Below are 24,092 nucleotides of genomic sequence, written 5' to 3'. Positions count from 1 at the left end.
GCTTATTTTCAGCCCATTTTTTCCAGCTGGTGCAGATCCCTCAGCAAAGGCATGGTAGTCTTCTTCACTGTCAACTACACCCCCCCCCCCCATATCTTGGTGTTATCCACAAATATCATAATTCCAGGTGTTGATCCATGCCCTAAGCTCATTTGCCTTTCCTACGATACGTCTTGCATTGAAATATATATAGCTCAGGACATTAGTTGCACGATGTTCAACCTTTTGATTCCTGACTTTGAGATCTGAACACGTCTCCACAACCACTCCACCAACTGTTCGGGCACTCTGGTTCCAATACCCTGCAACTCTAGTTTTTTACCACCGCAACCCCACCCCCCATCTTCCCTTGCAGCACTACAAACCTTCCCACTAGGATATTAGTCCTCTTCCAGTATACGTGCCAACCTTCTCTTCTGTACAGGTCCCACTTTCCCTGGAAGAGAGCCCAATGATCCAAAAATCTGATGCTCTCCCTCCTACATCAACTCCTTAGCCACATATGTTAAACTGTCACCCTGCCACTTAGGAATGCTGAGTACTTGATCCAAGATATCCCAGACCCTGGCCATCTGGGAATCTCATTCTCATCCACAGAACCCCCTTTCTGTTCTCCCTGCCTTCCCACATCCCGCAAAAGAAGTATTCCACTATCCTGCCTGGCACCTCTGCTATCCTTTCCTTATCACGGGCACACTGCGCCCCACACCCACCAAGATCATTTACAGACTTGTAGGCATTGCTCCCCAGAGATCCGAAGACACACTACAACAGAAATTGAAAAAGGTAAACAGAACTCGGATCCACGGCACCCACATCATCATGTGCCAGTTTCCAACCGCTTAAAATCGAGGAGGAACATCCTCCCAAACATACAGGATTGACTTCTGGCAACAAACAGAAGCCAGAACCCCAACCAAACAATACAGTGCAAGACGCTACAGAAATGTTGCCAGACCCTACAGAAATGTTGCCAGACAGGGTACTGCTTGACAGACGGAAGTGGTGCACTCTCAATAGGGCGAGAGCGGGAGTTTGCAGGATGGGAGACAATATAGTGAAGTGGGGTTTAAAGACCAGCAAATCCTGTGAGTGTGGCGAAAGGGTGCAGAACATTGAATACGTTCTGCGCAACTACCCACTCTCACCTGATTTTGCTGACACTGACCTGCTCTGGTGTGACAAGCTGTGATGATCTCTGCTATTACTAACTGAGCCGCTATAAAGAAAAAAACAATAGTCTGTGGGGGAGATTAAAACAAAAAAAAAGAGGCTTTTCAGAGGCTTTTTTTTTGCTGAAAATCTCTGAAACAGATATATTACAAGCAAAATGATAGCAAGGGACAAAACTGAGGATCAATATGGTCATCTATGCATAGAATCAAACAGGATGCAGAGATTTTAAGTGGATATTTTGCATCTGAGAAATGGAGAGAGTCTATATAACTGAGAAAAAAACAACAGTAAGCCATGGACTATATACAGATTACAGAAATAGAAGTGATTGCTGTCAAGGCAAATTAGGGTGGTTAAGTCCCCCGGGCTTCACAAGGTGCTCCCTCAGACCTTGTGGGAGGCTTGTTCAGAAATTGCATGAGCCCCAGTAGAAGTATGTAAAACATCCTTAATCAGGGTGAAGTGTCAGAGAACTGGAGAATAGCTAATGTTGTTCCGTTACTTAAGAAATGCATCAAGACTAGCCCAGAGAATTATAGCCTGGTGAGTCTGATATCAGTAGTGGGTAATTTATTGGAAGGTACTCTACAGGGCCTGATTAGGGGTGATCAGCACAGCTTTGTGCATTGTACATCTTGTCTAATCTACTTCATAGAGTTTTTATGAGATTACTAGGAAAGATGATGAAGGCATTAGGTGTTGTCTACATGCACTTCAACGAGGCCTTTGACAAAATCAGGCTTGGAAGGCTGCTCAAGAAGGTTCAGTTTCTTGGCTTTCAGGATGATGTAGTAAATTAGGTTCAACACTGGGTGTGTGGGAGAAGTCAGAGATTTGTAGTAGATGACTGTTTCTCTGACTAGAAGCCTGTGAATAAGCAGGGACTGGTGCTGGGTCTGTTGCTGTTTATCATCTATATCAACCATTTAGATGATAACTGGATCTACATATTTGTGGATGACACTAAGACAGGGGGTGTAATGGACAATGAGGAAGACTATTATGACTTGCAGTGGGATCTGGACCAGCTGGAATAAATTTGGCTGAAAATTGGGAAATGAAACTTAATGCAGAAAAGTACTAAGTGTTGGACTGACAGTGAATGGTGGGGCACTGAGAAATGCAGTAGAGAAGAGGGATCTAGGAGTACAGATCCACAATTCCATGAAATTGGCATAACAGGTAGATAGGTTCGTAAAGATGGCACATTGGTCTTCATAGGGTGATTAATTTCAAAGCTAAACAAGATATTCTACAAGAAGATTTAACTATGCTTGGAAACTGTACGGGTAGATGAACAAATGAACAACAATTGAGAGAAATAAAAATTCCTACATAGGTCAATGCACTTGTTATCCCAAACACAAGAAAATTTGCAGATACTGGAAATCTAAACAATACAGACAAAATTCTGGAGGAACTCAGCAGGTCAGGCAGCATCTGTGAAAAAGAGGAAACAGTCGACATTTCGAGCTGAAACCCTTCTCATCAAGACTGGAAAAAAAAAGAGAAATGAGAGTAAGAAGGTGGTGGGGAGGGGAGAACATAAGAACATAAAAAAATAGGAGCAGAAGTAGGCTATCCAGCCCATCGAGCCTGCCCCACCATTCAATAAGATCATGACTGATCTGTCCGTAAACTCAGCTCCATCTACCTGCCTTTTCCCCATAACCCTTAATTCCCCTACTATGTAAAAATCTGTCTAACTGCACCTTACATATATTCAGTGAAGAAGCCTCAACTGCCTTCCCTGGGCAGAGAATTCCACAGATTCACCACTCTCTGGGAAAGACAGTTTCTCTTCATCTCTGTCCTAAATCTTCTCCCCTGAATCTTGAGGCAATGTCCCCTAGTTCTAGTCTCACCTATCAATGGAAACAACTTTCCTACTTCTATCTTATCTATCCCTTTCAAAAATTTGATTGTTTCTATAAGATCTCCTCTCATTCTTCTGAATTCCAGAGAGTATAGTCCCAGGCGACTCAATCACTCCTCATAGGTTAACCCCTTCATCTCTGGAATCAACCTAGTGAACCTCCTCTGCACTGCCTCCAAAGCCAGTATATCCTTCCTCAAGTATGGAGACCAGAACTGCACACGGTACTCCAGGTGCGACCTCACTAGTACTCTGTATAGTTGCAGCATGACCTCCCTGCTCTTGAATTCAGTCCCTTTAGCAACGAAGGCCAACATTCTGTTTGCCTTCTTAATAACCTGTTGTACCTGCAAGCCAACTTTTTGTGATTCACTCCCAAGTCCCTCTGCACAACAGCATGCTGCAATCTTTCACCACTTAAATAATCTGCTCTTCTATTATTCCTTCTGAAGTGGATGATCTCGCACTTACCAACGTTGTATTCCATCTGCCAGACCTTGGCACACTCACTTAACCTATCTATATCCCTCTGCAGACTCTCCACATCCTCTGTACAATTTGCTTTTCCACTCAGTTTAGTGTCATCAGCAAATTCTGCTATGCTACACTCAGACCCCTCTTCCAAATCATCAATGTAAATGGTAAACAGCTGCGGGCCCAGCACCGACCCCTGTGGCACCCCACTCACCTCTGATTGCCAACCGGAGAAACATGCATTTATACCAACTCTCTGCTTTTTGTTGGCTAACCAATCCGCTATCCATGGCAATACACTTTCTCCGACTCCATGCATCCGTATCTTATTTATAAATCTCTTGTGCGGCATCTAATCAAATGCCTTCTGGAAATCCAAGTATACGACATCCACCTGCTTCCCTCTACCTACTGCACTCGTTATGTCCTCGAAGAACTCCAGTAAGTTTGCCAAACAGGACCTGCCCTTTCTGAATCCATGTTGCGTCTGTCTAATGGAACCACTCCTTTCTAAATGTTCCATTATTTCTTCCTTAATGACAGCTTCAAGCCTTTTCTTGACTGCAGATGTTAAGCTAACTGGCCTATAGTTGCCTGTCATATGCCTACATCCTTTTTTAAAAAGTGGTGTGACATTTGCTGTCTTTCAATCCGCCTGGACCTGCCCAGAGTCTAGAGAATTTTGGTAAGTGATTACCAACGCGTCTACTATAACCTCCGCCAATTCCCTCAGCACCCTGGGATGCATCCCATCAGGACCAGAGGACTTCTCTACCTTCAGGCCCTCTAGTTTGCTCATCACTATCTCTTTAGTGACAGTGATTTTATTGAGGTGTTCACCTCCCATTTCATCCATAACATCATTCTTTGGCGTATTAGATGTGTCCTCCACCGTGAAGACTGACACAAAATAGTCGTTCGATGCCTCAGCCATTTCCTTATCACCCAATATCAATTTCCCCTTCTCGTCTTCCAAAGGACCTATGTGGCATTAGGGAAATTTAGTCAACTTAGGGTCGCTATCCTTCATCAGGACAGCAAGGATATTTTAGCTATTGAAAAGAATACAGAGGACAACTAGAACGACTCAAGCAATAAAAAAAGCATTGATTTACAAGCAATAAACTTACATGGGGTATATTCTTATGGAAAATGTAGCTGTGCATAATTACTCTTCTTGGACTTCTGAGCCAGGAAAGCCAAGGATGTGAATGGCCTGATAAAGTTAACAGCATAGCCTTGTTCTCATTGTCGGCCATCCACTACCCTCCAAATAACTACTGCACTGCCTGGATAGGTAGCAAAAGGCATCATGACCAACATTAGCCTGCAGCAAGTGATCCATGCGGAGTGAACTTCCGCTGTGGTTAATAATTGTGAAAACTGTGGGGGATAGGGCTAAGGAAACTTGAGGTAGATTGTGAGGTCAAGAATCCATATTATTGTTCAAAAGATTTGTTCAATAGTCTTATAACAGTGGGATAGAATCATAGAAGCTGCCCTTGAGACTTGTGTGGGCATGGGTTGCATACAAAATATTTCTGATAATGGCAGTCATGTGGACTAGTCTGACAAGTTGCGGTGTTGCAAAGATTTGGCGTAACTTTTGAGCTGCCTTAGTTTTTATCTCTAAGCAATGTGATGCAGTGTTTCATTGCAGAGAGAAAACAGATTAGTCACATATCCAATGGACACACTGATTGCATGCTCTGTTCAAGACTGTGTTCCCTTGTAGTTTCTGAAAGCACAATTATTATATGAAAATAAACTGGATGTTACACATGTGAAATGAATGATATTTGGGAAATATCCACAGTTGTAGAAAACTCGAGAAACCTGTTCTCGCACTTCGCTTCGCACTGATAGAATTGTTTATACCACAAATGCATCGTGTCATTTAATTGTTCTTTTTCATTCCAACAATGAGAGTAGGAAAGGCTGGTGCACTGATTAAGTTGGTTGCGCATTCTGCTGAAGCCTCATTCTGCTGAAAGAAAATTCTACTTATTTTTATCATACAGTATCTGTAGAACAGCTGAGATAATTTGATTAAATGATTATACATCACAGTGATCATAGCTAAATATGAGGGCTTAAAATTCCGAATTTAGTTGATATAGCATAATCAGGTAATTTGTCAAGTATCAGCCCAAATAATCAATAGCTCTGTCAATAGCCCTAAGAAGATCTTGGTTAGCTGAGTAAATGAGCTGAAGAATGGCAAAATGAGATTAATTGGGGTAAAAGTGAGGGGTTGCATTTTGTAAAATTAAATCCAGGCAGAACTTTCACAGTAAACTGCAAGGCCCTGGAGAGAGGTGAGGAACAGAGAATCCTTGGAGTATAAGTGGAGTCACAGGTAGACATGGTGGTGAAGAAGGCTTTTGGCTTGCTGGCATCCATAAATCAGGGTAATGAATATAAAAATTAGGAAGTCATGGTGCAGTTCCACAAGATGTTGGTGAGGCCACACTTAGTTGCGTTCAGCTGGTTACCCTGCTGTAGGAAAGGTGTTGCTAGTACTTGAGGGAGTGCGTTATAGGGAGAAGTTGAACATACAAGGACTTTATTCCATAGAGAGCAGGAAACTAAGAGGTGAACTTATAGAAGTGTATAAAATCATGAAGGGCACAGATAGGGCGAATACACTCGGCTTTCTTTCCCACAAGGACTGGGAAATTAAAGGGTTCTATCTGCAACAGCACTCAAAACTGAGGTTTTTCACAGCGATGAGTTCCTGTTCTTGGAGCTCACTGACCAGCTGTTTGCCAACATTTTCTAGGTGTGGCATGGAAGATGCTGGGTTCGGCTCTGCGATGCCCGTGGATGACCAATTCCAGGCTGGTGCTGCCAACTGAGGTGTCGCGGGAGAAGGAAAATCAGGACTTCACGGCAGTGGATGCTGCAGGCAGACGTCTCTGTAGTCGAGCAACTGCTCTCTCTCTCTCTCTTTCTCTCTCTCGATGGGGAAAGTTTGCTGCCAATTCTTGAGTCGGAGAATCTCGGAATAAAAAGTGATGCAGCAGACTATAAGATTGTAACAACGTCTGTTAATCACACCTTTTGGTGTGAAATGGGTGACATCTCTCTGTCGTGAGTGTGAGAGTGTGAGAGAGAGTGTGAGAGAGAGAGAGTGTGAGAGAGAGAGTGTGAAAGTGAGTGTGCGAGAGTGAGTGTGTGAGAGAGATTTTATTGAATGCAGATCATAGTCTCTGGGCGTTTTGCTATTGTTTGGTGGGTGGTGGGCACTGAAGCTTTTTGCTGAAACAGATGGGGGAGGGGGAGGTTGATGCATGGGGGAGGGAGGAGAGGGGGCTTTGGGGTTCTAATGGTTTTCTGTCATTCATTCTTTTGAGGTTCTTCTGTTTTTCATGGATGTCTACAAAGACTAAGTATTTCAGGTTGTATACTGTATACATTCTCTGATAATAAATGGAGCCGTTTGAACTAGAGGGCATATGTTTAAGGCAGGAGGAGAAAGGTCTATTAGGAACTTGAGGGGCAAACTTATTTTTATTAAAATGGGTGGTATGTATGTGGAATGAACTGCGTGTGGAAGTGGTTGAGGCAAGCATAATAACAACTTCTAAAAGCCACTTGTACAGGTAAACTGAATTGGAAAGATTTAGAAGGTTATGGGCCAAAATGTGGCAAATTGGACTAGCTTGGATGGAGCACTTGGTTGGCATGGACCGGTTAGGCTGAAGGCCTGCTTCCATACTGTATAGCTCTATGACTGTTATTAATTTTATTAATTAATTCCCTCTGTTTTCATTGCACTTGATATGTTGTGATGTAAAGTTGCAGGATTCTGTCCTTCACAGACTATAAAAAATATCAGTAGAAACTCAAGAGTCTTTATCTGTAATTCCACCTGATCCAGGCAGTTTACCATGAAAGTTACAACAGTAACCTATGTGGACTGCTGATTAAACAGAAACAAATACAACTATATTCTTGTATCTTTCTTAAAGAACTACGAGTCAAATACTGTCCCAATAAACATTTATTTAGTATCATAGGAGTGGTTGTAACTGAAAGGTCTAATTGCTTGTTGAAATCTGAACTTACCAAGAGCAGAACAAGCATTAAGTTGTCTAGCAACAGCTCCATCAGCCAGATCAAGAAGAAATCCAAAAAGGAGAAACCAACAAGCATAGAAGTGTTGCCTGCAGAATAATATTTTAAAATTAAATGCTCATCAGTGAATTAGCATCATTAACAGCAAAACACTGATATTTAAGATCCGAAAAATTTAAGTTTTCATTGTTGTGCTATTACAATAATTTGTACTGTCACCACTGTATTTCACATCCTTTCATTACCAATAGCAACAGTATTTCAGGAACAAATGCATTTTCATACAGCAATTGGTTTGGCTATGACATGATGGCAACATATGACTGTCTGAAAATGAAAGAATCATACAGTCTCCAGTTAAAAAAACAGAAAAAGTAAATCAGACAGCATCTATGGAAAGAGAAACAAAGTTAACATTTTGTGTCAGAGACCTCTTGTCAGTTCTCACGAAGACTGGGGCCTGACTAGTTGCATGTTTTCAGCATTTTCATGTTTCAGTTCAAACTTTCCACACCTGAGATGTTTAAAAAATTCATGAAAACTCTCCAAGTACATAGTATTTATAATCATGTTTTGTGCCTGTATATCTTTTCACAAGAATATAAGAAAAATGACAGCAGGAAGAGGGACATCGCTCCTGATGCCCATCCTGTTATTCAATTCTATCATGGCTGACCTGCCTAGGCCATTACTCTTCTTCTGTGCATGTTCCCATGGCCCTCAAAGCCTGAATATTTAAAAATTTAAAAATATCCAGTGCAGAGAATTCCAAAACATTGCCACCTGTAAGAAAATATTTGTACACACCTCAATTTCAAATAACTATCTTGTGAGAATGTATTGTTACTACAAATCACATTTTTTTCCCTTATTCCTGAAAATACAACTCTCTATTTCTGTAAATCTTTGACACATTTTCATTTTTTGCCTTCATCTTCACATTTCTACATTTCTCCAGGGCAAGCTTTATCCTCCCATTATAATATTCTCTAACTTATTGTGAAGTCTCCTACATTTGATATTTGCAACTACGTTTATTTTGAGCATAGTTTATTTAAAGAAGTCTTTCAGAAAATAGCTTAAAATGTATGTAATTAAATATAATCAACATAATTATCTACAGGGAACTTACAATCAAAAAGCAGATCTTTAATACTTACCCATTTAAGATGCATAAGATTGAAGACAGCCCCATTACAAGATTTGAGAGAGAAAGTGCATTAGCAGCATTCTTGCGTACAAACTCTTGAACCTGGATTCGGCCTGCCTGCTCACTAAGAAACAACTTCTTAGCATGCTGAAAAATACCTAAAAGCAAAAATGCAATCAATCAGGTAACTACAATATTAATTCTAAGAATGATTTCTAGAGTAGTTATAAGGGATAAATAGGTTTGGTAATGAGGAAATAAACAAAGCATAATATTGCTAGCATTATACAGTATGTTCCTTAATTTAATAAATGGAAGTCAAAGTCTGCTCGGATGTAATGCATCTTGGTCTACCTGTAAGACTGTGGACACGCAATACATTTCTGAATTTCAGATCAATGTAGACTTGTCTCCCCCATCAACATAAAGGCTCAAAATAACTAGCTGAAGCCAACTGTTAAGTCCATTAACATCAATGACAAAGTTCATGAATTTGGAAGGACTAGTTAGCTAACATCTGAGATAAACAAATAAACAAAGCTAGTGTGTAGACACGAAGCCCATGGGGAACTTCATAGAAGGGCCGTTGTATCAGCAGACATATATTGGCTGTGAAATAAAGGCAGACATAAATTTTGCTCAAAAGGGCCTCCTACTTTGCATGGGATGACAAATGGGGATGTGATTAAACAATCCTATAAGGATGTCATGATATGATTTAATGTTCTGATATTCAGTAGTTTTGCATCCATAATCAGAAAGTAATAATAACTTACTGTCAATGGGATTCAGAACATTCTTGTCATAAATGTTACCTCTGATAAACAAAAGCCTTATGGCCAACTTAATCTTTTATTGATGCATCACTGTTATCTTTGGGTTTTGTGCTGAATTTTGAACATACTGGAAAGAGCAACAAAGATGTATATACATATAGATATCAGTATATGTAAATTTCAAGACATCCCTATCTTACAAGCTTTTCCAATACAATCACAATATTGCAAAAATTAGCAGAACATTTTTGAAAGTGCATCTGTTGCAGGAAATCCTGGGTCAAAAACCTTAAATTCTTATGGTAGCTATGGGAAATTTTTGGTGGATCCAGCCTGTCAGTAATATGTATCTATATTAAAACAATAAACTTCGATTAACGGGAGCTAAATAGCAATTATATAAAGCAGGTCAATAAAACAAATGGAGATTTGGTGCTCATACATTCCACACAGAACAACTGAAATTTCAAATTTTGGTGATAACTAATTAGCAATCATTGGAATTAATTTTTAGTTAAGTTCAATTCAAATGTTTAACCTTCTTCCATTCAAAAAATAAATAATCCAAAAAATGCGGACCATAGTTAAGAAATAACACTTGTACACTCAATGTTAAGTGACAAGAATAACTAATAATTCTCATTTTTATTGCTCAGTAACAGTTGTATGTAACCTACTAGTTGATATAACTTAGAGGGAAAACTCCTGGCTCCCAATAACTTGTGCTTTATGTTATTTTTATTTTCTCCAAAATCTGGTTCCTAGGACAACTAATTTAGATCATTCTAACTAAGCAGTAAATTATGTCAAACTGGATGGCTCACCTCTCGTTGCAATCTCCATCAATTGCTGGATAATTTAAAGCCTTTTGGAAGCATGTGTTGCCAGTGGTTACATGAAATCAAGGAAACTACACTATAACTGGAAACATTTACAAATTGTTAAATAGGCTCCTCTGCTTTAGCTAAACAAATTAATAAACACTAATGCTTTATCATATGTCACCAAGCTCAGATAATTATTATAAGATAACTATTTCAAGCTTGTTACTACGGAAGTAAAATTCAAGGAAGTACACTATGGAACAACACAGTTGGTATAATATGGAATTCCCATTTTTCAAGAAATCCATAAAAATCTGAGCTGATGAATGCATCTAGCTGCTAAAAATGCTAAAGCAGTCCTTCAATTTTAAATAGTTTAAATAATGGAAGGATAATTGAAATAGTAAATTTAGGTTATTTACTTTCACTACCTCATTCTGGTAAATTTATGCAATCAATGGGATTTTAAAAACACAAAGCATCTAAACTATTATGTACTTCAGCAAAGCTGTGTAGTAAATTAGCTTGGTGGGAGTAAAAACATTACTGCAGTCTCAAAAGGAAAGGAAATTGGATGCAGAAGATGAGAGTTTACTAAATTCTGGAAGACTATACTTAATTACATATACTTCAATGCAAGGAATTTCACGGAAAAGGTGATACGTTTAGGCCAAAAATGAACTTATGCAAGTATATTCTGACCATTACTAAATATGGCTTAAAGAGGACTTTTAGGTGAGACAGAGATGGTGGTAAAAAAAAAAGTAGATATAAGAAACATTGGTTTAAGAAAACTAATGTAGGTAGAGACAGAAACATCAGGGACTTCTGAAATAGAGGGATAGCTCAAGCGAAGCGGCCAGTGCGTAAGTGGGCCAGTGAAGGAGTGGAGCTTTGAGGCTTTGACTTGAGAGGCTTCGACGAGAAGAGGCGGAGGACAAGCTAGCTCACAGTTAGTTTTTACAATATCTCCTGAGACGGTGATGTGCCTCTCATGTGAGATGTGGCAGTCTTGGGGGAACTCCCCTCTCCTGCAGAGTTACATCTGCCAGAAGTGCATATGGCTGGGCGATCTGGAAGACCGTGTAAGGAATCTGGAGCAACAGCTGGGTGACCTTCGACTCATAAGGGAGAATGAGGCAGTCATAGATGAGAGCTACAGGGAGGTAGTCACACCTAGACTGCCGGAAGCAGGTCATTGGGTGACAGTCAGAGGGGGGAAACGAAGGTGAGCAGACAGGTAGTGCAGAGCACCCCTGTAGCCATTCCCCTGAATAATAAGTTTACCATCCTGGATACTGTTGGCGGGGACGACCGACCAGGTGTGAGCCACGGTGGCAGGGCCTCTGGCACTGAGTCTGACCCTGTGGTGCAGAAGGGTGGGACGGAGAAGAAGAGAACTGTCGTCACTGGAGACTCTATAGTCAGGGGAGCAGACAGGAGATTTTTTGGACGTGAGAAAGACACCCGCATGGTTTGTTGCCTCCCGGGTGCCAGGGTCCGGGATGTCTCTGACCGGGTGCACGACATCTGGGTACGAGAGGGAAAGCAACCAGAAGTCGTGATACATGTTGGGATCAACGACATAGGCAGGAAGAGGGATGAGGTCCTGAAGTGTGAGTTTCGGGAATTAGGCAGAAGGCTGAAGAACAGGACCTCAAGGCTGGCGTTCTCAGGATTGCTGCCAGTGCTACATGACAGTGATGGTAAGAATTGGAGGAGATGGCAGTTGAATGCGTGGCTGAGGAGTTGGTGCAGGGAGCAGGGTTTTAGATTTTTAGGTCATTGGGATCTCTTCTGGGGAAGGTGAGACCTGTACAGATTGGATGGGTTGCACCTGAACTCAAGGGGGAGCAATATCCTTGCAGGTAGGTTTGCTAGCATAGTTCGGGAGGGTTTAAACTAATTTGCAAGGGGGATGGGACCCAGAGCGATACAGCAGTGAAAGAAGTGCATGGAGTAAAGCCAGATCTAACATACAGAGAGGCTTTGAGGAAAGAGAAGCAGAATAAACGGTGTAAAGACAGTAAGGTAGAAGGGCTGAAATGTGTGTACCTCAATGCAAGAAGCATCAGGAACAAAGGTGATGAACTGAGAGCTTGGACACATACATGGAATTATGATGTAGTGGCCATTACAGAGACTTGGCTGGCACCAGGGCAGGAATGGATTCTCAATATTCCTGGATTTCAGTGCTTTAAAAGGGATAGAGACGGTGGAAAGAGGGGAGGAGGGGTGGCATTACTGGTCCGGGATACTATTACAGCTACAGAAAGGGTGGGTAACGTAGCAGGATCCTCTTTTGAGTCAGTATGGGTGGAAGTCAGGAACAGGAAGGGAGCAGTTACTCTATTTGGGGGTATTCTATAGGCCCCCTGGTAGCAGCAGAGATACAGAGGAGCAGATTGGGAGGCAGATTTTGGAAAGGTGCAAAAATAACAGGGTTGTTATCATGGGTGACTTTAACTTCCCTAATATTGATTGGCACCTGATTAGTTCCAAGGGTTTAGATGGGGCAGAGTTTGTTAAGTGTGTCCAGGACGGATTCCTGTCACAATATGAGGACAGGCCGACCAGGGAAAATGCCATACTAGATCTAGTACTAGGTAATGAACCGGGTCAGGTCACAGATCTCTCAGTGGGTGAGCATCTGGGGGACAGTGACCACCGCTCCCTGGCCTTCAGCATTATCATGGAAAAGGATAGAATCAGAGAGGGCAGGAAAATTTTTAATTGGGGAAGGGCAAATTATGAGGCTATAAGGCTAGAACTTGCGGGTGTGAATTGGGATGATGTTTTTGCAGGGAAATGTACTATGGACATGTGGTCGATGTTTAGAGATCTCTTGCAGGATGTTAGGGATAAATTTGCTCCGGTGAGGAAGATAAAGAATGGTAGGGTGAAGGAACCATGGGTGACAAGTGAGGTGGAAAATCTAGTCAGGTGGAAGAAGGCAGCATACATGAGGTTTAGGAAGCAAGGGTCAGATGGGTCTATTGCGGAATATAGGGAAGCAAGAAAGGAGCTTAAGAAGGGGCTGAGAAGAGCAAGAAGGGGGCATGAGAAGGCCTTGGCAAGTCAGGTAAAGGAAAACCCTAAGGCATTCTTCAATTATGTGAAGAAAAAAAATGACATGAGTGAAGGTAGGACCGATTAGAGATAAAGGTGGGAAGATGTGCCTGGAGGCTGTGGAAGTGAGCGAGGTCCTCAATGAATACGTCTCTTCGGTATTCACCAATGAGAGGGAACTTGATGATGGTGAGGACAATATGAGTGAGGTTGATGTTCTGGAGTATGTTGATATTAAGGGAGAGGAGGTGTTGGAGTTGTTAAAATACATTAGGACAGATAAATCCCCGGGGCCTGACAGAATATTCCCCAGGCTGCTCCACGAGGCGAGAGAAGAGATTGCTGCGCCTCTGGCTAGGATCTTTATGCCCTCGTTGTCCACTGGAATGGTACCGGAGGATTAGAGGGAGGCGAATGTTGTCCCCTTGTTCAAAAAAGGTAGTAAGGACAGTCCGGGTAATTATAGATCAGTGAGCCTTACGCCTGTGGTGGGAAAGCTGTTGGAAAAGATTCTTAGAGATAGGATCTATAGGTATTTAGAGAATCATGGTCTGATCAGGGACAGTCAGCATGGCTTTGTGAAGGGCAGATCGTGTCTAACAAGCCTGATAGAGATCTTTGAGGAGGTGACCAGGCATATAGATGAGGGTAGTGTAGTGGATGTGATCTGTATGGATTTTAGTAAGGCATTTGACAAGGTTCCACATGGTAGGCTTATTCAGAAAGTTAGAAGGCATGAGATCCAGGGAAGTTTGGCCAGGTGGTTTCAGAATTGGCTTGCCTGCAGAAGGCAGAGGGTGGTGGTGGAAGGAGTACATTCACATTGGAGGATTGTGACTAGTAGTGTTCCACAAGGATCTGTTCTGGGACCTCTACTTTTCGTGATTTTTATTAATGACCTGGATGTGGAGGTAGAAGGGTGGGTTGGCAAGTTTGCAGATGACACAAAGGTTGGTGGTGTTGTAGATAGTGTAGAGGATTGTCGAAGATTGCAGAGAGACATTGATAGGATGCAGGTGTGGGCTGAGAAGTGGCAGATGGAGTTCAACCCGGAGAAGTGTGAGGTGGTACACTTTGGAAGGACAAACTCCAAGGCAGAGTACAAAGTAAATGGCAGGATACTTGGTAGTGTGGAGGAGCAGAGGGATCTCGAGGTACATGTCCACAGATCCCTGAAAGTTGCCTCACAGGTGGATAGGGTAGTTAAGAAAGCTTATGGGGTGTTAGCTTTCATAAATCGAGGGATAGAGTTTAAGAGTCGCGATGCAGCTCTATAAAACTCTGGTTAGGCCACACTTGGAGTACTGTGTCCAGTTCTGGTCACCCCACTATAGGAAGGAAGTGGAAGCATTGGAAAGGGTACAGAGGAGATTTACCAGGATGCTGCCTGGTTTAGAAAGTATGCATTATGATCAGAGATTAAGGGAGCGAGGGCTTTACTCTTTGGAGAGGAGGAGGATGAGAGGAGACATGATAGAGGTGTAGAAGATAATAAGAGGAATAGATAGAGTGGATAGCCAGCGCCTCTTCCCCAGGGCACCACTGTTCAATACAAGAGGGCATGGCTTTAAGGTAAGGGGTGGGAAGCTCAAGGGGGATATTAGAGGAAGGTTTTTTTTTACTCAGAGAGTGGTTGGTGCGTGGAATGCACTGCCTGAGTCAGGGTGGAGGCAGATACACTGGTGAAATTTAAGAGACTACTAGGCAGGTATATGGAGGAATTTAAGGTGGGGGCTTATATGGGAGGCAGGGTATGAGGGCCAGCACAACATTGTGGGCCGAAGGGCCTGTACTGTGCTGTACTATTCTATGTTCTATGAGACATTTAGATAGGCACATGTGAGGTATGTGGGGAAAATGGAAGGATAAACATTGTGGACTGAAGGGCTTGTTCCTGCGCTCTACTGTTCAATGTTCTATGACCTCAGTGGTTGGGAAGACATTAGAGTCAATTGTTAAGGATGAAGTCATGGAGTACTTGGTGACACCGGACAAGATAGGACAAAGTTAGCATGGTTTCCTTAGGGAAAATCTTGTCTGACAAACCTGTTGGAATTCTTCGAGGGGATTACAAGTAGGATAGGGAAAAGGGATGCAGTGGATATTGTATATTTGGGCTTTCAGAAAGCCTTGAACAAGGTGCCCTACGTGAGGCTGCTTACCAAGTTAAGAGCCAATGGTTTTACAGGAAAATTACTGGCAAGGTCAGAGCATTAGCGGATCGGTAGGAGGCAGCGAGTGGTAATAAAAGGATCCTTTTGTGGTTGGTGTTCCGCAGGGGCCGGTGTTAGGATCACTTCTTTTTGTTCTGTATATCACTGATTTAGATGATGGAATAGATGGCTTTGTTGTCAAGTTTGCAGATGATATGGTGGAGGGGCAGGTAGTGTTTAGGAAACAGGTAGAATGCAGAAGGACTTTGACAGATTAGGAGAATCGGCAAGAGGGTGGCAAATGAAATACAATGTTGGAAAATGCATGTTCATGCACTTTGGTAGTAGAACTAAATGTGCAGAATATTTTCTAAACGGGGAGAAAATCCAAAAATCTGAGATGCAAAGGGACTTGGGAGTCCTTGTGCAGAATATGCTAAAGGTCGACTTGCAAGTAGAGATAGTGGTGAAGAAGGCAAATGCCATGTCAGCATTCATTTCAAGAGGCCTAGAATACATGAGCACGGATGTGATGCTGAGGCTTTATAAGGCACTGGTGAGGCTTCACCTTGAGTACTGTTAACTGTTAACAGGTTTGGGCTTCTCATCTGAGAAAAGATGTGCTGGCATTGGAGAGAGTTCAGAGGAGGTTCACAAGGATGATCCCAGGAAAGACAGGATTATCATACGAGGAACGTTTGATAGCTCTGTATCTGTGCTGGCTGGAATTTAGGAGAATGAAGTGGGGGGGGGTGGGGAGATCTCATTGAAACCTTTTGAATGTTGAAAGGCCTAGACAGAGTAGATGTGGAAAAGGATGTTTCCCATGATGGGGTCTATGACAAGAGGGCACAGCCTCAGGATAGAGGGGCGTCCATTTAAAACAGATGCAGAGAAATTTCTTTATCCAGAGGGTGGTGAATTTGTCGAATTTATTACCACAAGCAGCTGTGTAGACCAGGTCGTTGGGTGTATTTAAGGCAGAGATTCATAGGTTCTTGATTGGACACAGCATCAAAGGTTACAGGAGATGGCCAGGAGTGGGGCTGTTGATGGGAAAAAAGGATCAGCTATGATTGAATGGTAGAGCAGACTCGAGGGCCAAATGGCCTAATTCTGCTCCTATGTCTGATGGAAACAATAATAACTGCAAGGAAGCAGAACATATTAAAAGAAAAAAATCAACAAATCAGCTGACTTCAGATGAAAAGAGGTAATAATCCAGTTTCATTAATAGCACTATACTATAGGCCCTCAAAGAGTCAAAGGTGGATGGGAAAAATGATTATATAAAAAATACAAAGACGTGAAAAATAACAAGGCAGAAACGGTGGACATTAGATTTGCACTGACATCCTTAGCAGAGATGTGTAGGTATAGAATTTCTGAAATGCACTTCAGCTAACTTTAATCAAAATGTAGAAAGCCCAACAAGGGAATGGTACTCAGTTTTGGGGGATGAATCTAAGGAGTTTAGACCTAGAAAGGATTGCTAAGGAAAAGTAGTTTGGTAACAGTAATCATGATTTATTAGAGTTATGGAAAAAGACAAAGGAAGACCAGGAATAAAATTTTCATGTCAGGTCAAGGCTAACTCTACCAAATATGATTTGGCAGAAATGAACTGCAGATTCTACTTCATTTAGAATACCTACAATGGAAGTACACATTTAGAACAAATATGCTCTCAACAAAAAATGGCTTAACTCCCAAATCTACGATAGATAGCGCGATAAATAGCTGGTAGAATAAGACAAAAATGGAGAGCTATGAGAAATATGGAGGGTAGAATTTGGCAGGCTTGAGATGCATAAATGTGGATACATCCTTGGGGCCAGATCACGTGTATTTCAAGCAAAGGAAGAAATTTCTAGAATCCTGGCAGAGGTTCTTGCATCTTCTTTAGCTATAGGTAAAGCACCAGAAAACCGGAAAGTGGCTAAGACAGGGAACTTGGGTAACCTCAAGCCAGTGAGCCTTACATTAGTGATGGGCAAGTTACTGGAGAAGATTCTGGAAAAAAGGATAAATCCATATCTACATTTGGAAAGGCAAGGACTGATTAGGGATAGTCTTCATGGATCAGTGCATGGAAAATCAAGTCTCATGAATTTAACTAAGTTTTTTTAAGTAGGTAACCACAAAGACTAACGAATGGACAGACATATGAGCTTCAGCAAGGTCACATGTGGTAGACTGGTCTGGAAGGTGAGATCACATGGGATCCAAGCTAAGGTAGCTAACTGGATATAAAATTGGCTTGTTGGAAGTAGTGAGAGACTGGTATTGGAGGATTGACCAGTAACATGCTAGAAGAATCAGTGCTGGGTCTTCTGTTGCTCATCATCTATATTAACATTTTGGTAGAGAACGTAAGTTTGTGGATGACACCAATATTGGTGGTGTGGTGAACATTGAAGAAGGATCTAAATTGACTGGGAAAGTGAGTGAAGGAATGGCAGGCAGAATTTAACTCAATTGAGAAATGTTGAATTTTGGGAAATTAACCTAGAGCAGGACTTGCACAGTGAATGAGAGCACAGGGGGCTGTTGCAGAACAGAGAGTCATTGGTGTAAAAAGTACATAGTTCCCCAAATGTGGTGACACAGGTGATTAAGGTGTATGGCTTCCTTTCCTTCACTGTATGGGGCACTGGGGACAAAAGTAAGTTACAGGTTTAAAATATATACAGTCTGCATCTGGAAATATTGTGTGCTGTCTGGTCACCATACTATAAAAAGAATAAGATTAAATAGGAGAGGGCATAGAAAACCGCCATAGTGCCTTCCTGTTCGCCGCAGAGATGTTTCTGTACCATGCATGTTCGGACACCCTCTACTGCACACTTACAGAAGGTTGTGAATATTGATGTGCATAGTCCAGCTCTCTTCAGCCTCCTCAGATACTGGAGGCATTGGTAAGCTTTCTTGATTGTTTAATGTGTGTTCTGAACCATGAGAAGTTGTGCAAGATGTGCACTCTCAGGAGTTTGAAACTGCTCGCAGTTTCCACTGCCGTGCTGCCAATGTAAAGAGGGGCGTGAGTGGTGCGAGTTCTCCATCAGTCGATTACCATTTCCTTTGTCTTGTTGACAATGAGGAAGAGGTTATGTGCCTGGCATCAGCCTTCAAGCTCTTCCACCTCCTATCTGTAGGCCTTCTCATCATTGCTGGTGATGAACCCCACCAATGTCATGTTACTGGTGAACTTGACAATGTAACTACTTGGTTGTTTGGCCATGCAGTCATGTGTGAGCAGTGCATAGCAGTGGGGTCAGCACACCCTGAGGGCACCCGTTTTGAGAATGATGGAGAGGGAGGAGCAGTTGTGCATGCAGACTATGAAATCTGGTCCAACACCCTAACAGTGTGAACAGTGGTGTATTTAGACCACTTTATGACTAAGGTTGTGACAACACAAATTTGGGTGCAAAGGAGGGTTATGAGATGTTGAAAAGACTAGGAAAATTATGGTTATGAGGAGAGACTGGCTAGAGAAACTAATGGTGATTTAACTCAAGTATTCAAAATAACTAAAAAGGATGAATATGACCTATTTTTCTTGGCAGGAAGGCACTAGGAAGTACAATTTAAAAATAATTTATGGAAGATTAGAGGAAAAGCTGCTTTAATCCTAAGAGAGGATCTAGAACTCATTGTCCAAACGTGAGATGAAAGCAAAGGGCCTTGTCATAATTAAAAGGTACCTGAATGAACATAAAACAGAAGCCTGAAGGCTATGGATGAAGAGTCAGAAAGTGGGAGCAATCTGAGCGGTTTCATTTTTAGCAAGCAAGGTTATCATGAGCAAAATGGTCACCACCATTGTTTGAAATTTATGTGATCCTCTGGTGTTTGATGATCTTTTCATGGCTAAAAATATGAAGACTTAAAATTAGTGATGGGAAGAAGATAGTGTAAGTTTGCTTATAATTATTTGGGAGCCTGGTGTTTCCTTCTAGTATTGGTCATATTAATTCTTCCAATTCTAATTTTCATTCAATTAATGCTGTAAACACATAGTGAGCATTATTTTTAGACCCATGAACAGAACATGAACTATACTTCTGAACCATTTTCACTTTTAGGAATGAATGGAAAAATAGTTAAACTATTCAGCTTTTAAATAAAATAGGTTAGTCTTTTACAAATCAGATGACTACTTTGAAATTTCCGTCAATTTCAGTTGTAGCTTTTCCCATCCTACTAAGCACATTGCAAATAAAACAATTAGACTTCTCTCTATCCCTCTCCCACTGCCCACTCCCACCACTAGACATCATGCTGCTTTACCACATTTCCCAACTTTCAAATGTGCGTGCTTTTTAAATACCTAAATCCTAAGCTTTACGTGGGAGAAAGGTTTAAGCTTCAAGTCCTACTATTGTGTTTTGCACCCTGCACTTCACGTGTTTTCCAAAGCCAGCCAAGTTCAAGTCTTTCTCGATCTGAAAGAAAACAGCAGATCAGAGCAACACAGAAGGCAAGACTACATTTTAAAATGTTTGCTAAACCCATACTGGAGAGACCAGAAATATCTTCATATAAATGGCATGTTGAAAACACACTTCCCCTATATTTCCTTATTCTTTGTGTTTAACTGAATAAATGAAGAATAGTTAACTCTAATATTGATCCAGTGGAAAAAAGCTCATTGCACTAAAGGCCATTGATTAATTTGAGAAGTATGGATACCACTTTAACTACTGGCATTTATTGTCCATCCTTAATTGCCTCTTAGTTGCATAAGCAGTTAAAAATTAACTACATCAAGCAATAGTTATGTAACATACTGCTTTATTATAAGTATGCCAAATTATTTAATAAGTTAGTATTTGAACGGTTGCAATAGTCTTGACATTTTTTGTGATCCAATCCCCCATACAAATGAAGTGTCTGATATCTAAAAAATGTGGTTGAGATATTAGACAAATAGCAGCTAAGTGTGTAAATATTCCTCACAGCCGCCACTAATTATTTCAGTTTCACCCAAGATCTTTTGAAGCAGGGATAATACATTACTACAGATGAAATAATTGTTGCACACACCATCAACAATCAAAATCCTTTTTCCCTGAGAATTAACTAAGAAACACAACAGCCTTGAATATAATTCATGTCACGGTGAGAGATCTCTATCAGATGACCACTTAAAAATGTAAGTGACTACAATATCGTGACAAATATTGAGAGTGCGGCAGTGCCAAATGAAAATTACTTGAAGTACTTCATTGAACTTGTCACTTATTCTGTATACTGCAAAGTTGTATAATTTTTTAAAATATCACAAATCAGTTTGAAACACACCCACAGCACAAATAGAATTCATTTGCATTAACTTATCTCATTATAACTTTTGAAAATGTTTCATAACTCATCTGTAATATAAAATTATTTTGTTTTTTACTGAACTTTTGAAATCATATTTTGTACTTTTGGATTTCATGTAAAGTACAGCAACGTTTAAAATCGGGCAGCGGTTGATATAGGATTATTGATTTCAATTTTTGTTGTGCTAAACCACCACTGTGTTTTGTACCAACATAACTCTTAATAACTCTTTATTAAACAATGTGCATTGTTGCACATAGGCTTAAAATTAATACGCAACAATGTCAACATGGCATCCCAAAAATGTGTTAATATACATTCAGTAATCACTATATTAGGTACTTTTTGCTCCTTATAAAGTGGTCACTGAGTGATTATCTATGGTCTTCTGCTGCTGTAGCCCTTCCACTTCAAGATTCAACATATCGTGTACTCAGAGATGCTCTGTTGCATGCCACTGGTTATCCGAGTTACTGTCACCTTGAACAAGTCTGGACATTCTCCTCTGACCTCTCTCATTAACAAGGCATTTTGAGAGCTTTACATGAGTACAACACAGAAACAGGCCCTTTGGCCCATCTAGCCCATGCTGAACCATTTAAACAGCTTAGTCCCCGCACATAGACCATAGCCCTCCATTACCTTCCAATCCATGTATCTATCCAAACTTCCCTTAAATGTTCAAAGTGAGCTTGCATGCACCACTTGCATTGGCAGCTTGTTCTACACTCTGAAGATCCTCCGAATGAAGAAGTTTCCCCTCATGTTCCTTTTAAACATCTCACCTTTAACCCATGACCTCTAGTTACAGTCCCACCCTACCTCAGTGGAAAATGCCTGCTTGCATTTACCCTATCTACACCCTCATAATTTTTGTATACCTCTATCAAATCTTCCCTCAATCTTCTATGTTTCAAGGAATAAAATCCTAACCTATTCAATCTTTCCTCATTACTCAGGTCCTCCAGTCCCAACAACATCCTTGCAAATTTTCTTCATACTCTTTCAACTTTATTTACATATTTTCTGTAGATAGGTGACCACAACTGCACAAAATACTCCAAATTCAGCCTAATATCTTATACAACTTCAACATAACATCCTATCTCCTGCATTGAATTATTTGATTTATGAAGGCCAACGTGTCAAAAGCCTTCTTTATGATGCTATCTACGGTGCCACCATTTTCAATGAATTATGGACCTGTATTACCAGATATCTTTGTTCTGATGCACTCCTCAGTGCCCTACTGAAGTACAACACCCACACTGGTCTGCACCAAATTCCATCTATCATTTTTCAGCCCATTTTTCCGGCTGGTCCAGATCCCAGTGCCATCCGCAAATTTGCTGATCCAGTTAACTACACTATCATCTAGATAATTGATACAGATGACAAACAATAACGGACCGAGCACCGATCCCTACACCACTCCACTAGTCACAGGCCTCTAGTCAGAGAGGCAACCATCTACTCTCCAACTTCTCCCATAAAGCTAATGTTTAATTGAATTTACTACCTCATCTTGAATATCAAGCAACTGGACTTTCTTATCTAATCTCCCATGCGGGACCATGTCAAATGCCTTGGCTCCAGCAACTTGCCTGATAACTTCTTCAAAAAAATACACGACCTACCATGAACAAAGCCACACAAACAATCCTGAATCAGTCCATCTCCATCCAAATACTCATATCTGGTCCCTTAGAATACTTTGCAATAACTTGCCCACTACTGATGTCAGTCTCACTGACTTACAATTTCCTGGTATATCATTAGAGCCTTTCTTAAACAGCAGAACAACATTAGCCATCCTCCAATCCTCTTGTAACTTAGCTGTCGCTAAGGATGATATAAATATCTCTGTTAGGGCACCTGCAATTTCTGCTTGGATCCCAAAGGATCCAAGGGACACCTTGTCAGGGCCGGGGATTTATGCACCCCAATTAACCTCAAGACAATAAACACCTCTTCCTCTGTCACCTGTGACATGACCTCGCTGCTGATTTGCCTCACTTCCATAGACCATGTCCATCTCCTGAGTAAATACAGATACAAAAACATCTATTTAAGATCTCCCCAATCTCTTTTGGCTCCACGCATAATTATTATTCTGGCAAGTGTGGACTGGGACAGGCTGTCTTCTAGCAAAGGAGTACTTGGTAAGTGGGAAGCCTTCAAAAGAGGAATTTTGAGAGTACAAAGCTTGTACGTGCCTGTCAGAATAAATGGTAAAGATAACAAATGTAGGGAACCTTGGTTTTCAAAAGATATTGAGGCTCCAGTTAAGAAAATAAAAAGGAAGTGCATTGCAGGTATGAACAAATGGGATGCTTACGGAGTACAAGAAATGCAAGAGAACACTTAAGAAAGATAGCAGGAGGGCTAAAAGGCGGCATGAGGTTGCTTTAGCAGACAAGGTGAAAGAAAATCCTAAGAGATTCTACTGATATGTTAAGAGCAAAAGGATTGCAAAGGACAAAATTGGTCCTCTGGAAGACTAGAATGGTAAACCATGTGTGGAGCCAAAAGAGAAGGGGGGAGATTTTAAATGATTTTTCTGCATCTGTATTTACTCAGGAGATGGACACAGAGTCTACAGAAGTGAGGAAAAATGGCATCAACCTGATGGAACCATTCCAGAATTTTATTATTTCTTTAAGGACCATTACTAATGCCTCCACTATCTCTTCAGCCACCTTCTTTAGAACTTTTGAGTGTAGACCATCTAGTCCAGGTGATTTATCTACCTTCCCAAGCACCTTCTCCTTATTAATAGCAACTGCACTCATTTTTGCCTGACACTCTCGAAATTCTGGCGTACTGCTAGAATCTTTCACAGTGAAAACTAACACAAAATACTTACTAGGCTCATCTGTCATTTCTTTGTTTCCCCATTACTACCTAGCCAACATATTTTCCAGAATTCCAAGATCATTACCAATGCCTCCAAAATCTCTTCAGCTATCTTTTTTAGAACTTTGGGTCATCAGTCCATCTGGTCTTGATGACTTGGCTACCTTCAGACCTTTCAGCTTCCCAAGCACCTAGTAATAACAACTGCACTCACTTCTGCTCCTTGACATTCTCCAACTTCCTGCATACTGTCTTCCACAGTGAAGGCTGATGCAAAATAATTATTCAGTCCATTTCTCATTACCTTGTCTTCCATTGCTACCTCTC

At 41.2% G+C, this 24,092-nt stretch overlaps 1 protein-coding gene across 4 annotated transcripts in view; it reads right to left on the bottom strand.

The window, feature by feature from the left end:
• Window positions 1–24,092, bottom strand: part of tmem269 (transmembrane protein 269) — a 109,183-nt gene that overhangs the window by 47,991 nt on the left and 37,100 nt on the right. For 2 of the 4 annotated variants that reach the window (XM_063033043.1, XM_063033042.1), the window contains exons 3-5: window positions 19,912–20,026; window positions 8,767–8,914; window positions 7,598–7,695 (exon numbers count right to left, since the gene is read on the bottom strand). In XM_063033043.1, the coding sequence (XP_062889113.1) occupies window positions 7,598–7,695; window positions 8,767–8,801 (133 nt within the window). In that variant the 5' untranslated portion in view covers window positions 8,802–8,914; window positions 19,912–20,026. The remainder of the gene's footprint in view (window positions 1–7,597; window positions 7,696–8,766; window positions 8,915–19,911; window positions 20,027–24,092) is intronic. The other 2 variants (XM_063033040.1, XM_063033041.1) reach the window with 1 other exon arrangement.

Source organism: Mobula hypostoma, chromosome 25 (genome assembly GCF_963921235.1).
Source record: "Mobula hypostoma chromosome 25, sMobHyp1.1, whole genome shotgun sequence".
In the NCBI taxonomy this organism is placed as follows: Eukaryota; Metazoa; Chordata; class Chondrichthyes; order Myliobatiformes; family Myliobatidae; genus Mobula; species Mobula hypostoma.
This window is presented reverse-complemented; position numbering and strand designations above follow the sequence as displayed.